Here is a 17,454-nt window from a genome sequence, read left to right as displayed (position 1 = left end):
TGGCCTCTGAATTATTTCTGGAGCCATATTTCTGGTTCTGTAAGGGCTAGATTTGTAAAACAAGAACTTCTGTTTTTAATGCCTCAAAGAATTAGGTTGCTTTCTAAATGGTACCAAGGACTGACATATTCATCTTATTTTCAGAATGTTTCTTTCCCTCTGGAAACATTTATCTTAGGAGAGAAGACCTAAAAAAAGTCCTTATGGTCTCTGAATGTCAGTTTCCAATTTTGGCCAAATTCCTGATCAAAAAGTTATTAAACCTTTCAAATATCTTTGCAGGTTTCACCTGGAACAAACAGTAAATATTGCTGACAGTATTAAACAACTCCATGGACCCCAGAGAGTGCAAAGGTTACTACCTTCCCCAAATCCAGAGTCATTCCCAAAGATAGTCAAAAGAAAGAACCAGCAAGCTATATGTTCCAGGCAGGCAGAAAGCCAAGCCAAGGTTTTAGAATGTAAAACAAGACAAGAAAGAAGGCAAAAATAGCTATCCCTGGGAGAGAAACGATCAATGACAAATTGGTCTGGAGTTGGAAAGGAATGGACAACATGAAATTTTATTTTCCCTTCTCACTGGGCTCAGGAAGCAATCCATTTACACACACACACAAAAAAAAAAAAAAAAAAAAAAAAAAAGAAAAAAAAGAAGTTTAAGGATCCTCCATGGGTTTCAGAAATTCTTTACTGTGGCCCTTAGACTGGCTGTTGACTTCGGCGTGAATGATACCTGAGAGGTATTACATGTAACCATAGGTGGTTGTATTTTAAATAGGTAACTATTCAGTCATCTTTTCAGAATGAGAAGACAGTTTAGACAGACAATTACTAGAATGAGTACTCAAAAAAAAGAGGATAGAGAGGAATAGTAGGAGTTATGTCAGTCTTATAGTTTGACACAAAAGGGTCTGCTTGCCTGAGTGCACTCAAGTCAAATAAGACACTAACAGTAGTTTGCAGCAAAGAAAGTAAAGGTTTATTTAAGGAGTTGGTGCCAAGCTATCGCTCTCAAAAACCTGGCTCCCTGATGGCCTCCAGTGGCTACATTATATAAGGGGGGAAATCATTAATCACGGTTGCTATGGGAGCTGGGGCTGGAGGCTCTCCTGATTGGTTGGGGCTAAAGCTGTGAGCAGCTGATCATGACTTCAGGTCCTGGTATCAGTCATGATGTTCTTAGGTCTGATTTCCAGGGGATACAGTGCATGGAGCTGGTCCACTTTCATGAATCTGGAGCTGAAACAGAACTGAAAGCAGGGTGTTATCTTTGTTTTATTAAAACCTTATTCTGGTTTGAGGTTTAGTTATTATATTCTAGTCATGGTTGATAGACCTGAAACTTTATTCTAAAATGAATATGACACTGACCAGGACCTAATGTCCTAAGGGCTTAATAATTAAAAGGAGAGGACATACAGTATATGTACAGGTAGGAGGCTCTGGGGAAAGAATGCAAGGGGGTCATAGTTCTGTCAGGCTAGACAGAGTGAGCTCAGATGAAAGCAAAATGCATGCTAAGGAAATGAAGTTCATGTGCAGTTGCAGTTTTAGCTACCTTTTATCTCTAATTTTTCACTAGCCTTTTGCAAAGAGTCGTTCAATGAAACTACTTGGGAATTTTGAAACATTTTGTAAGTTTCTTCATGACAGTTAAAATAACTATCTCATTCTGTTTGCTTGACTTGGGACCCCTTCCTTTCAAGTGCATTTTTAAATCATTTTGTCTAACCAGAATGTTCCTCACAAGGGCCATTGCAACTCTAGGTTGTCTCAAGCACGATTTCCCTCCTTTGCAAATATCTGCCACTTCTGGGACCATAGTTCTTAATCATTAAAAAAAAAAATCAGGTTGAGCCAAAAGGTGGCACACTCAATTCTTTGGATAGAAAGGATCCCATTTCTTAATATCCACTTGAAGGTTGGACTCAGCCCAGCTCAAATCAGACCTAGTCTGATCCCAGAAGCAGTCCAGTTTTAAAATGCCTCTCCTGGAACAGGCTGAAACTTCAGTTAGGTTAGTTATTAACTTTTGGTTTGGTGATGTGGTTTAGCAAGAGTGATTCCATTTTAGCCTGTTTCTTTTTTTAGCAATAGTAGAGTCAATTTTCATTCACATATCTACTGATTTTAAGGACAATATACTGTGGGCTACATTTCAATTATGATTGATGATGAACTAAACATCCAAAGATACATTTTGCAAAAAACTAAACTACTGGAAAGATTCTAGAAATGTCAAATTAGGTTGTGGTGCCAAACACAAGCAAACCAATGCCACATGATTACGCCAGTTGTTCCCATGTGGAGCATCATCTCCTAGTGTTGGCACTTAAATTTTGTGTATGCATAGTGCTAGCTCCTTAACAATATTGTATTTTCAAAATACTTATACTTAACACAAGTTTTTTGTTGTTGTTGTTGTTTTTTGTTTTTTTTGTTTTTTTTTTTAATTCCCATAATGTTCTGTGAAAGACAATAGCAAGAGAATTAGAAGAAAAATCACAGACTGGGAGAAAATATTCTTAAAAGGCACATCTGATAAATAACTGTTATTTAAAATACACAATCAACTCTTAAAACACAATATCAGAAAACAAACAACCTGATTTTTAAAAATTGGCCAAAGACCTTAACAGATGCCTCACCAAAGAAAATACACAGATGGCAAATAATTATATGAAAAGATGCATCACATCATATGTCATCAGGGAAATGCAAATTAACACAACAATGAGATACCACTATACACCTATTAGAAGGACTGAAATCCAGAACACTGAAAACATTAAATGTTAGTGAGGTTGTAGAGCAACAGGAACACTCATGCATTGCTGGTGGGAATGCAAAAGCGTACAAATACTTTGGAAGATAGTTTGGCAGTTTCTTACAAAGCTAAACATAACTCTTCCTATAAGCAAGCAATTATGGTCCTTGGTATTTATCCAAAGGAGTTGCAAACTCACGTCTATATAAAAACCTGCACATGGATTTTTATAGCAGCTTTATTCATAATTGGCAAATCTTGGAAGCAACCAAGATGTCCTGCAGTAGGTCAATGCATGAATACTATGGTACATGCAGACAATGGGATACTATTCAGTGCTAAAAAAAAATGAGCTATTAAACCATGAAAAGGCATGAAAGAAACTCAAATGCATATTACTAAGTGAAAGAAGTAAATCTTAGAAGGCTATATACTGTATAATTTTAACTATTCGACACCCTGGAAAAGACAAACTGGAGACAGTAAAAGGATCAGTAGTTGCAAGGGATGGGAGGTTAGGGTAGAGGGGAACAGGTAAGGCACAGATAACTTTTAGGGCAGTGAAAATACTCCGAATGCTATCATAATGATAAATATGTCAATATACATGTCTAAACCAATAGAATGTACAAAACCAAGAGTGAATCCTAACATCAACTATGGAGTTTGGGTGATTATGGTGTGTCAATATATGTTCATCTTTGGTTTAAAAAAAAAAGTGCTATTCCAGTGAGTGATGTTGTTAATGAAGGGGGTGTGCATGTGTGGGGGTGGGAGGAATATAAGAAATCTCTACCCTCATCTCAATTTTGTTGTAACCCTAAAACTGTTAAAAAAATAGTCTTTAAAAACTCTCATTACATTTACTTCAATATGATACTCATTAAACAGAGATGTTTTGGAATATTTGTTTTTTAGGCATCATTATTTAATGGGATACCAAAATGGAACGTACAGTCATGCACTGCCTAATGATATTTCTGGTCAATGATGGACCACATATATGACATTGGTCTCGTAAGATTATCATGGAGCTAAACTTCTTGTAAGGAGTGGAAATGCATGTGGTTCAGGAGGGATTTTTTTCTCTGACAGGAGCAATATCTGGGGAGCTTGACAATAGATTCCCTCTCACATAGCAACTCAATTTTGAGTGCACAGATTACATGTCGATGCATCAGCTACTGACCTGTTTTAACACAAAGAGTCTTTCCCCACTACCACATATTCAAAGGACGCTACTGCCCTCCCTGATCTAGATGGATGGTTTTCAGAATATATTGCTGTAAATTCTTTGTTGAGGACCTAAGATCCTGTACAAGGACACAGGTCCACAGGAGCTACCATAACAAATTTTAAGTGCTACCGCCACTTAAGTAAAAGCTTTCTTTTGTAGTGTGGAGCCAGCCTGTCCCTGTACTTTGGAAATGTTTTCAGGTTGTAATGATGTAAAGCTCATTCCATCATGTCAATGCCAGAGGTAGCCCTTTATGCCAGATATGGTCAATGGAACCAAAACCAAAGTTCCAAAGTCAGAATATTGACTCCTCAGTTCTACCCTCTCTCAATGTTAAAGACTCCCCACCCTTTTTTAAAACAAATACCACAAAGTTTCTTCATCTGACCACAACTCTAATATGCAATAGTCAAAACCACATAACCATGACAATTCCCTTAATCTTGCCATTTTGGTTTCTTATTTCTACTGACACTCCAGCCACCTTTCACTCTCTCCTGACAGTCATTGTTATGATAATATAGGCCTTACCCAGCCTGTTTCTCCTAGATATTTCCAATTAATACAGGCCACATCCCTATGCATGGAGCAACATTGACAGTTTTAATGTTCTATTTTTAATCCTGTTGGAAGGAAACAGAGGGAGAGTTTGTGGGACAGTGTTTTTAAAATCTTCAGTAGTATATAGTAATGTCCTAGGCCTTCACATTCACTCACTACTCACTCACTGACTCACAGAGCAACTTCCAGTCCTGCAAGATTTATTCATGGTAAGCGTGGTAAGTACCTATACAATTGCCCACAGTATTCAGTACAATAACATGCTGTGCAATTTATAGCCTACGAGCAATAGGCTAGACCATATAGCCTAGGTGTGTAGTAGGTTATACCATCTAGGTTTGTGTAAGTGCACTCTGGGAAGTTTGCACAATGATTCAATTGCCTAAGGACACATTTCTTAGAACATATCCTCAATATTAAGTGATGCATGACTATTAAGTGATCAGAACTATGAGATATCTTGTATTTGATATAAGCTGCTTCCACTCCTTTGTTCTCTTATTCCAAATGTAAGTTAACATAGCTCACAATGATAAATAAAATACATCTGGAAAATATTAACTAAAACACATGAAAACAATAAATACTGGGACATAAAATGGAGCTAGACTTGAGATTAACTCAAAGTGTCTACCATAGCTGCTATAGGCTAGTCCCATTTTGGGTAATTAGCAGTCAAGAAAAAAACAAAATCTGGTCAGTTACATATTTCTAAGTGTTTTAAGTATTAAAATGAAATAGTTATTGAGTAGAAGCACAGCTATTGCTGACATTAAAATCAGACACATTTTTCTGGAAGGTTCTTATTAAGAGTTTACCATTTGATGTAAAAGCCAGTGACCTGAACATTGTTCTTATTGTGTACTTAATAATGAGTTTCATCTGCTTTAGTAAAGGTAGATAAAACCTAAGCATCAATAACAAAATGAGAAGTAATTATCTAAAACTGTGCTCTTTGATTTTAATATGCATACAATCACTTGAGAATCTCATTAAAATAGAACTCCTTATCAATAGATCAGGAATAGAGTCAGATAATGTGCATTCATAAAAAATTCCCAACCAAAATGCCCATCAATAAATGATTAGATAAAGAAACTGTGTGGTACAACGGGATATTACTCAGCAATAAAAAAGAATGAAACCTTACCGTTTGCAACATGGGTGGACCTAAAGGGTATTATGTTAAATTAAATAAGTCAGACAGAGAAAGACAAATACTATATGATTTCACTTATATGTGGAATCTAAAGAACAGAACAAATAAAATGGACAAAGAAAACAGAAATAGACTCAGAGATATAGGGGGGAAAAGTAATGGTTGCTAGGTGGGAAGTTGTGGGAGCAGAAGGTAAAGTGATTAAAAAGTACAAATTAGTAGTCACAATATACTGTGTTTACCCAAAAATAAGACCTAGCCAGTCTAATGCGTCTTTTGGAGCACAAATTAATATAAGACCCAGTCTTATATTATATTATATTATATTATATTATATTATATTATATTATACCCAGTCTTATATTAAAATAAGACCACGTCTTATATTATTTTTTCTCCAAAATACGCATTAGAGCTGATGGTCTGGCTAGGTCTTATTTTGGGGGAAACACGGTAGTCACGGGGATATAAAATACAGTATGAGGGGGGAATCCCAAGTGATGGTGATGCTATTGGCCTATAAACCATATTTTGAGTAGCAAAACTCTTGGCTTGGAACCAGTTTGATATAATTGAAGTCCTCTCTTGCTCTGGTTTAATCCATAGTATCAGGAAGAATGGGTAGTCTGAGGATTTTTTCAACTAATCTTCCATAACTATTGCTTTCTCATCTGAGCATTTGATATATCTTGGCTAGGTGTGACTTTGAGTTTGTTCTCTCTGACAAGAGCCTGACATATGGCATTTGTCAGGTAATTCCATTTAGTCTTAATAGAGAGTAAAGCTGGGATTGATTTGCTCTTGTGAAAAATGATAAAGCTAACAGAGCCTGAACAGAAAGTTATCCCACTGCTACTCAGAGTTAAGCCCAGAAATACCCCAGGTAGAGCTAAAAATTTTCTAAGAGATGTAAAATCCAGTTTTGCAGAGCAATTTGGGAAAGCAATTCCACCTCTGTATATACAACCTGGAGAAACTCTCATAAACATACACAAGGAAATATGAAAGTATGTTCAGTGAAACATGTTTAAGGGTAAAAAAATCAGAAACAAATGTCCGTCAGAAGGGTAATGAATATATAAATTCTACTTTTTCATTCATTGAGAACTTAAAACAGTTAAAGTGAATAGACTATATCTTTATGAAAAAAAATGGATATACCTCAAAATATAAGGGAAATTATAGCATATTATATAATATATAATATGATAACATTTATGTAAAGAAAATAATATATACTACTTATGGACACATATGTGTGGTATATTTTTAAAACCATGAATCTGAGACAACAAGTTGACTAGAGTGCTTACCTCTGAGGATGAAGGAAGAATGAGAGCATAGAAATGTTACTAGACTAGGGAAAATGATGACCTCAACTGTGTGTGATAATTCATTACTTAAAAAATATGAGACTAATATGATGACACTTGTAGTAGGTAGAATCTAAATTGGTTCACAATGATTCCTACTTTCTGGTATTTACAGTGTAATCCCTTCTCCTCCATTGTGAGCCAAAGCTGGTAATGTGCTTCTAGAGAATAGATTATGGCAACAATAAGAGAACATGACTCTCAACATTGGGTTAAGAAAGACTCTGACTTCCAAAGAATACTTGATCAGGATCCAGATGAATAAATCTTGACTGACTATAGGGATTGGCTGTCTAGAAAATAATACCAATCTTGAGATGATCACAAGATAACACAGAAAATTTAAATAGATAAATTTATGAAGAAAACCTTAAAATTGTGATATCATAGGAAGAATTATCTGTAGAAAGTATAGAAATATGTTGAGGACATCAACAAAATGAACAAACGTTATGTGTTTATTATCTCATATTCTCTGTGGGTCAGTAAAGCAAATGTGGCTTCACTGGGTCCTCTGACTCTGTGTTTTTCACAAGGTAGGACTGCAGTCTTATACCAAGGTCAAATGGGTACAAATCCACTTGTAAGCTCACCTCACATGATTGTCAGCAGATCCAGGTGCTGAGGGTTATTGGATTGTGTGTCTCACTTACTTATGGGCTGTTGCTCAGAGGCCATTCTTAGTGGCATTCTCCACCTGGTAGCTCCCAGCACTGTAGCTGACTTTCAATAGCAGGAGCAAGCCAGAGCAAGACAAGTGAAACAAGACGGCCACAAGAAGAGTACAAGAGTAGCAACTGACACTTGATTGAGGTTAGAAAGTAGAGACAGTGAATGAATAAAAATATCTGAGCTAGAATCGTAAAGGGAAGAAGTAAAGCAGTACCTGGAAGGGAGAACATTGCTCATTGGACTGCAATCTGAGACGTCCTCCAAAGTTATTTTGCTTTCAACTTCATAATGTCAGTTTGCGTAATGACTATGATCACTTCAAATTGTATCAGGGCAAATGTGCAACAGACCAAGAGGTATTGCTTAGTTAAAAAAATAAATAAATAATAATAATAATAAAACTGAGTTGTTGATAATTACTCTAAAGTACTTGTTTGAATATAAAGAATGTACTTTAATTGATTTTAAAAATTTACTTTTTCTGATTGACTTATTTTGCTTAGCATAATAATCTCAAGATCCATCCATGTTGTTGCAAATAGCAGTATTTCATCTTAGGGTGAAGTACTATTCCATTGTGTATATAACAGAGGTGCCAAAAAATGTGTACAGGTGGACACTTTGGTCAATGTTGCTCAAGCAGTAGTTCAACATGATCAGAAGTGTCTGGATGCTGATGGTAACCATTTTGAGTACCTCTTATAATTGCAGAAGTCAAACGTGACTTGTATTAATCTTTTGTTATCGGTATATATTGGACACTTTGGTTGTTTCCATGTCTCGGACACTGTAAATAATGCTGAAATGAGCTTTGGAGTACATATATCTTTAAGGATAAATGTTTTCAGTTTTTTGGGTAGATACCCAGAAAAGGGAATGCTAGGTCAGATGGTAATTCTATTCTTAATTTTTTGAGACACCGCCATACTGTTTTCCATTGTGACTGAACAAGTTTATATTCCTACCAACAGTGTATGAGGTTTCTTTTTCTCCACAGCCTCTCCAACACTTATTATTTGTCTTGTTGATGATAGTTATTCTAACAGGTGTGAGGTGATATGTCATTGTGGTTTTGATTTTCATTTCCCTAATAGCTAGTGAACTTGCTAGTGAACCATGTGACTTTACTCATATGTGGGATATAAAAATAAAAGCAACAAAGCAACAAGATAAACAAACAAAGAAATAAAAACTCATAGACACAGACAATAGTTTAGTGGTTACCAGAGGGTAAGTGGGGAGGGGAGTGCTAGAAGAGGGTTAAAGGGGATCAAATATATGGTGATGGAAGGAGAACTAACTCTGTATGGTGAACACAAAATGCAATATAGAGATGATGTATTATAGAATAGTACACTTGAAACCTATATAATTTCACTAACCATTGTCACCCCAATAAATTTAATTTAAAAAATTGCTAAGGTTTAATTTGGAAATTCTTATGGTAAAATAGGTTAATTGAAAGCCTTTAGGAGAGAGCACCTCCAATACCTGCTAAACATGTCCTGATGTTGAATTTTGTTTTGTAGACAAGGATTAATCACTGCTGATAATCCCTCCCTTTATAAAGGAACAGAGAATAAATTGGTCTTTGGCTTAATCTCTTTTCACTGTTGTGGTTTTAGTAGGAGGAAACATAAGTGTAAGGGACATCTCCTTCTTCTATTAATATTTGTGATGAGGCAGTTAGGGTTATATGTTTTATCTTCCTTGCACAGAAGCAGTTTGGATTAAGAGTGAGTCCAACTAGAAAGTTCAGACTTTTACTAGGGGAGCCCATTTGTGAGATTTAGAAACTACTGATGCTACCAAAGGTGGTGTGTGTGGGGGGGGGAAGTGTGTTTTTTTGTTTTATTTTGTTTTGTTTTTTAGAAGCAGTTAAAGTGAATTATTTCTTAGTAAATTGAAGCATATAATGTTGATCTCTTTAATTCCCTCAATGATGAACACAACCCACAATTTACATAACACTTGGGGTCTGTCTAACCTTACATAACACATGGGGTCTGTCTACCACTGGCTTTGGACATTTGAAGATTCCTGCAACCTACCAAATTAGTTGCCTCATATCCTTAGTACCTTTGGCTGAATTTCATTGTTAAGGTGGCTTGTTTCCAGATTTGACTTAGCACGTGGGCATGGCATCAATGACTCAAAGTGATCTATGTGTTGACAATTTTCTGTTGTCCCCTCAAAATACCCTTTGCTGGTAAATTGTTTTAGATAACCAAATTCAAATTTAAATGATCTTTTATGAGAATAAGAATTCCATCTGGAAGGGGAAAATGTATTTCACTTGGATGATACACTATTCTATAAGTCACATTATTCCAGTTTCTATCATTTAGAAAAGAGACCATATTCTAAAACTTTACAATTTTATGACCATTCATTGAAACATTACAATTTTATTCTTTTATTATATTCCTGATTTTTAGAGCTATTGTTATTGTTTTATGTTAGTATGCTTTTCTCTCCAGTTTAAGTATATGCCATTGAAGCAAAGACTATCTCATACACTCCCCTTTGCCCTCTTTCAGCAGTTAGAGCAGTGCAAACTTACTAGGAGATTAACAAATACTGTTAAATAAGGGGGGCATCTACTCGAGGAATTTGAAATCTGAATTTAGGATGAATTTCTACACTACATTAGAATATTTGCCTGAATATGTTTTAACCTGTGTATTTTGAATTACAAATGAAAAGGAGGAAATAGCGATGTTCTCCCTATTAGTGGTTCATCATCTTCTGAATGTAACAAGGATTGATGCACTTTGATCAGTCTCATAAGTGATAGCATCTCTGAATCATTTGACCTCTCTTTTATAGCTACGTTAGAAAATGACAAAAAATCTATTAAACACTCAATTTATATCATGTGCAACATAATGCCACTCCACATAAAATATTTATCACAATGCTTTCTAATAACTGATGCTTTCATTCTTAGTAATCCTTGAAAGTTTTATAATGACAGTTTACACTTGTTCAACTTTCATAAAGAAATTTAATTTGAGTGTTGAAAGACAACTTATTATAGGAAGGTTTGGATATTTTCTTTAAGAATTCATCTTAGATGCCCACATGATATGAAAAGTTTTTCTCACATTGTAAATGAATGTCATTATAAAATGCAATATCTAATTAAACATTTCAAACTTTCTGGAAATTAACACATAAAATATATTAATGATCATTAAAAGTACATTTCTTGTAATTGTATTGGACATAATATGCTAATACTTCTTCTAGATTATATTACTGATATTTAGGTCACATTACATGAATAAGCTAAGGCTACAAATTAGAGCTAGTCAGCAGGTTGAGAGGGTTGGGGTCTGGCGTTAAACCCTATCTTTGAGAAAAATGGGCACAGAAGTAATTGTTCAAAAGAGGATTTAAGTCTGAAAGGCAGTTTAGAATCTATGGAGACATGATCCAGGAAACAATTGAAAACAACGATCCAACACCAAGAAGTAAGGCTTCCCAAGAGAACCTTGCTGTAGGAATCTCAGATTGGGTGATAGTTAAAACATCTTGGCAGGAAGAAAATTAGTATCGGGGTAGCCTATAAATAAGCAGCAGTCATTTAAAAAGGGGTTAGAGATGGCAAGATATCAGCTTGATCCCAGGACAGGACTCTACAAGGGAAATCATTGTCTCCATTAATAAAATCACATATCAGTGCTTCAAAAAAAGCTTCACTGGGAGAAAGGCAGATGGGCCCCAGAGTCATTATTTCATGGTAGAGCTTCATCTTGCTGTTCAGGTATCTCTCATAGAAGACTACTGCCAACACCATGCTAACTTTAGGCGGTCATTGTTTCTTATTTATTGCTCTATTCAGATTCCAAGGTGTAACACCTTCCCCTCAGAGGTGTTCCCAAATTTTGTGGAACAGTTTTAATTGATTCAGTGATTCTATGACGCACTACTTTAATTTAGAGATTGGAGACTCGGAAGGCTAAGTGACCTGTAATTATAATGCACAGGACTCTTAAATGTCCTGCCAGACATTCATATAAGTTGAAAACTCCCTTTATAATTTTTTGAGACTAGAATCCAACTCTGTATTTTTGACATATAATGGTAATGTCAATGCAGAAATTGTGTCAATTACAGCAAGATTATATTTAATTTTGTTAAGAACTTTACTAGGAGTTGGTGGCCATTTAGAAAACTACACCACCTAACACCAATAGTGTGCATGATATTTCAGTGGAAAATACCACATTTGGATAAGTTTGCAATTTGCAACTGCTACACCAATGGAGATTTTATGAATAAAAACAAACTTTGATTACCACTTTATGTCTTCTATTATAATTATTCCTGCGAATTTATATTGAATTAAATACTATTTTATATTACTTCTCTTTTATTTGTCCTTTTATTAAGTTAAAAAAATTGTATATAGGTATGTTAGAATATTTATTAATTTTTATTAAAGGAGAATTATAAAATATTTGTTATTAAAAGAATTTGGGAACCACTAGCCTAAATAAGGATGTACAGCACTTTTTTTCAATTATATATTGTTTTTCTGTGCTTGCTTAGACCAGAATGGATGGGGTTGCTGATAAGGCTCATGGATAGCAAAAGGGAAAAAGGACAAAGAATATATACACATATTATTTAGTAAATAGTAAACATGGTTAACTGTTTGTCCATTTGGTACAAATTCATAATAAATAATCCCTCTTATATCAAAAAAAGGTTAGCAACATTGTTGCAACAAGTTCGTGAAATTGTCACACCTAGCGTGTGTGTTTACGCACAAATGTGTGTGTGTGTGTGTATATATATATATATACTTGATTTTAGATTAATGATTATAATTTATTAAACATCTCCAATTTATGTGACTCTTTATAATTACTTCCCCTGGCTTGCCTTGTTATTCTGATACAAACCTAAGAGAAAGCTATCCAGAGAAATTCAGTCATTACCTTTGTCACATGTCTACCTTCCACATTTTAGTTAACTGTTTGAAGATCTATTGCTACATAGAAGTTTGCTCTTCCACCCCTTACAATGAACTTTATTTCTAAGAGAAAACCAAGAGAAAAAGAAAGAGGGTGAGTAAGTGTGCACTAAGATTCTTTTGGAAGTGACACGGAACAGTGAAGAGCTATGGAAGAGTATGCACAATCATAATAGAATAAGTGGTGTTCAGACTAGGCCCTTGTTTTACAGTCTGTAATTTATCAAATCATGCCCCTCTGGCTTTCCCCAGACTGACAACCTTTTTTCCCTTGCCTGTTTTGACAATTTTCAGAACATAAGATTTGGAACACAAGAACCTTAGTTAAAATCAACTTGTGGATTGCCTATAAATATGCAGCAGTCATTTCAAAATGTGTGTGGCTGATTTTGCAGAAGTCTGTCAGAACCTCAGCGCTTTCATCTTGGAATTAGAAATAATTATAATGCTCAGCTCAGAGAATTAAATAATAACATACATGAAAGTGCTTTGTAACTATAACATAAATATAATAATAATTATTATTATAAGTAATAGTAATAGTAGTGGTCATGATATTCAGTTTCTAGATACCAAGAGGCTTGGATTTATATTAGAAGTTTGTAATTTATTTCCTATATAAATTTAGTGAATTGATTTCAGCCTCAGTTTTGTCATCTACAAAATGAGGGATTAATTCTGGTCACATTGTTGTTGTGTTAAGTGACATTTTACATATAAATTATTCAGTATAATATCTAGTATGTAGTATTATACCACAAGGAAAAGTTACTATTATTTATTGTAATTTATTGAGTACTCATGATATACTACATATTTACAAATGTTAATGTCAATTGATCTTCATAAGAATACTTTAAGGAGAAATTATTATCTACAATTAATAAATCACACAGCAAAAGATTCAAGTACTTGGCTCAAGGCTAGAAAACAATGGTACTGGAATTTAAACCCAAGTTTGTCTGACTCCAAAGCTCATGTGTTTTGTAATATACAAATATATAAAATATATTAATTATCTGTTAATTTTATACATCAGAGACATACATAATATTTATTTGAGTAATCATATCTTAACGTGGAAAGGTTAGAAGGGATTTTGTTAATAATTTGATTGTGCAATTTAATTCTATTTGAGAGTTTGAAGAGGTTTCATGTGCTTTTCTGAATTTTTATAAATTCATTGTGATGCAACAAATACCATATTTTGACAATAATTTCCTCTCGTTATTTATCCAATCACTTATATATTTTGCTTTTTTTAAAATAAAAGTTTTAAGTGACAGTAGTAAAATCTGGTGTAGAGAAACTCACATCAGTTATTTTCATGTAGTATTGTCGGTTGTAGCATAAGGAAAAGATAACCTCAAGCTAGGTTACCTAGGACTCAAAGAAAATACTTCTTCGTGCCTACCCATTGTGAGTGCTGTTTTTATTGGATGAATGTTTAGAATACCATGAACACTTTTTATTTTTTATTTTTTGCCTCAAAAGAAAGAACATATAATGCATTTAAAGAAAGCAAATTAATTTACCCATATTTTAAGTATAAAGAAAGTACACATCTTTTTCAATATAACTTTTTAAAGCTCAAGTTTCCTGGGACATTCATTCACTCAAAAATGTCTTTCCTGATATGTTTATTTTCTGTGTGGTTAACCAAGGAGGATGTAAACGTCCAACTGTTTGGTGTAGACATTGGAAATATGTCTTTTCTAAACCCATCCTTCTTTATTGTGCTAAGGCAGTGGTTTTAAATAAATACAATTTTGACCCTAGGGAACATTGAACAATGTCTGGAGACATTTCTGATCATCACCTTTTGGGGAGGTGTGCTACTGGAAAGTAGTGAACAGAGGTCAGGGATGATGGTACAGAGCTTACAATGCACAGGACAGCCCTCACAACACAGAATATCCCAAAATGTCACCTATGCCAAGGTTGCAAATCTTGATCTAAGGTTATTATGTAATTAAATTAATGATTAATAAAAATAAAGCAAGAAATTTTATTTTTTTAAGCTCATGATTCAGGATGCTATAGCTCCTAGGTATGCATATAATTCTGTAAATTCTTACACTATGCAGGCTAACATGACTTACACTCCCTACAGCACATTTACTCATCATTTGTTATTTATTTCTCTAGCAGAATTATCCTTAAGTCCAAGGTGACATTTGGGACCCATTTTTATTTCTACTTTTCCATGAGATTTTCATTAGTTTAAGATTACCTTTGTCATAGAATTTCTCTGAGTTTTAACTAATTAAATGAGATAGACTCTAGAATCTGGCATATAGTAAGCACTTAATTACTTTAAGTGCTCTTCCCTTTTGCCCTCTTTTTTATACCTTTTCTCATGTGATCTCCATTTACTTTGCTTACCTACTGGTGAACATTTAACTGTATACAGTTTTGACATTTTATTCAGTTATTTTAATTTCTTGAGGACATGTCTCATTCCATGAGAATGTATTTATTTGTATTAAATAATTTTTCCCCTACCCTCCAGCATTATTAGCAGTAAGTAATGCTTGATGGAATGAATAAAGAAAGGAATATGCGAAGAAAGCAGGAGGACCAATGTTTTCATATGTATAGTATCCAACTAGTAACACATATTAATTTGATTTTTTTCTTTATTGTATTGTATATTATTTTTAACATTCTAAGAGTTTTACAAACTTTTAAGCCTTTTTAAAATAATGCTTTTGTTTACTATTATTTAGATGATAACATTCTGCTTTAGATGAATATAGACATATATTTTTAAAAGTACAAAACCAATGCTTGAAATGTTTATTTTCCAATTATCTATATCATATTTTTAAAAAGTCTTAGTCAATTATAAAAAAGTTCTAGTTAGGTCTCTGCAGTTTACTAAAATAATGCAATTTGATAGTTATAGCTTTCTTTTGGTAATATGACTGTTGTGTACAAGTAAAGAGCAAAAATTTTGAATGCAAATATAAGTGAGAAAAAAAGTCTTGATATTTCAAGAAATTTTAAAGTGTGTCTTTTTTGGTCCTTACAGAAAGTGTGGACTACGGGCCAGTATTTGTGCAAGAACCAGATGATATAATTTTCCCAACTGATTCTGATGAAAAGAAAGTAGCACTGAATTGTGAAGTTCGTGGCAACCCAGTTCCCAATTACAGGTAGAAATTCTATTAATTATTGTTCTTAAGTCTTAATTTTTTTTTCTTTTGATGAAATTCTGACACTCCCAGGGAGTATTATGTCTCAAATCATTTTTACATATTTGTCTTTTGATTTTCCCTAAGGTGGCTTCGAAATGGAACAGAAATAGATTTGGAAAGTGATTATCGCTACAGTTTGATAGACGGGACTTTCATTATAAGCAATCCAAGTGAAGCAAAGGATTCTGGTCATTATCAGTGTTTAGCAGCCAACACTTTTGGAAGTATTCTTAGTAGAGAAGCCATACTTCAGTTTGCCTGTGAGTAAAGTTTATGCTTTCTCCATGTATATGTATGCAGTGTGTACATATGTAATTTTAAAGTTTAGTTAGGCAAAAGCTTCAAACGTCAAATTTTAAAATAGTGGAAAATCTTGGTAAGGATTAGAGCTATGTAAACAGTACATTGCTTCCTGAGGTATTCTGAAATTTCCTGAACTGTTTGCCGTCTTCAAACCACATACTAGTCTGGGAGGTTAAAAATCCTATTCATGAAAGCAGATAAAGTTTAAAATTCAAATATCTTTTGAAATCTAGTACAAAAATAGATTTCTAATTCTGTCTGCTTTTGAAAATAGCTTCATCTTATCTGCTTTTATTCTTCTACTGTCTGTTTCAGTCTATTAGCCAGAGATTTTTCTGGAAATAAGACAGCATATTCTAAAAATTTTGCTAATGGTCAATTAACCAAAGAAATGCCTCTAAAAGACTAATATTTCAGAGATTCTGACTATACCTTCCTTCCCAGTTGTCCTGATTTTTTATTAGAAAAATGATACCACATATAATCATACATACATACTAGAACATACACATTTTCTAAAATAGATCATATATCTAATTAATTAAATGTATTGATTTCTTAAAACTCCTAAAATTATTTCACTGGTAGTGAGGGCTTACATCAAACTGAGCATAGGCTAGTGGGTAAAAAAAAAAAAAAAAAAAAAAAAATTCTTACTTAGTATTATTCCTTAGTAAGTAATTCTACTTGAATTTAAAAACTTGAGGATTACAAATTCTAAAATATAGATAAGAGGGCCAATAATCTTTGTGTTAATAATTCATATGTAACTATTTGCTACATAATTTATCACAAAATGATTTTTATGTTAAAATTACAACCTGAAGGATGGAACAATTGATTTTTCTCCATATAAGCATCTTCACATATTATTTCTATTAACCCAGAATCCAGACACCCTATAATAGAGTATGAGGGAAAAAAGGAAAGAATAAAAAAATGAAAATGGATCAGTTTGGAGAACACTGACTTAGGTCCTAGAATAATCTAAATGTTATCTTTTAAAGTAGATTTAGCTAAGGCGTTCATATATGTATTTTACAGATACCAAATATACCAAAATAGTTGCCTAGATATATTCGTTTTATTTTAGAAAATATTGTGTAGTGCATCCCAGAACCTCATACTTTTCAGTATGCACATTAAAAGTAACTTAATAAACAATATGAATAACCCTCCAAATCACTCCTCTGTTAAA

The 17,454-nt window shown here is 33.8% G+C and overlaps 1 protein-coding gene across 2 annotated transcripts in view; it reads left to right on the top strand.

Moving 5' to 3' along the window:
* CNTN5 (contactin 5) overlaps nt 1-17,454 on the top strand; it is a 1,286,475-nt gene that overhangs the window by 778,824 nt on the left and 490,197 nt on the right. For both annotated transcript variants that reach the window (XM_088791491.1, XM_019741696.3), the window contains 2 exons: nt 15,788-15,911; nt 16,038-16,213. In XM_088791491.1, the coding sequence (XP_088647617.1) occupies nt 15,788-15,911; nt 16,038-16,213 (300 nt within the window). The remainder of the gene's footprint in view (nt 1-15,787; nt 15,912-16,037; nt 16,214-17,454) is intronic.

The sequence above is a fragment of the Rhinolophus sinicus genome, chromosome 14 (assembly GCF_057876585.1).
Source record: "Rhinolophus sinicus isolate RSI-liver-muscle chromosome 14, RSI-T2T, whole genome shotgun sequence".
NCBI classification, from domain to species: Eukaryota; Metazoa; Chordata; class Mammalia; order Chiroptera; family Rhinolophidae; genus Rhinolophus; species Rhinolophus sinicus.
Note: the sequence above shows the minus strand (reverse complement) of the source record. Positions and strands in the feature narration are given on the sequence as shown.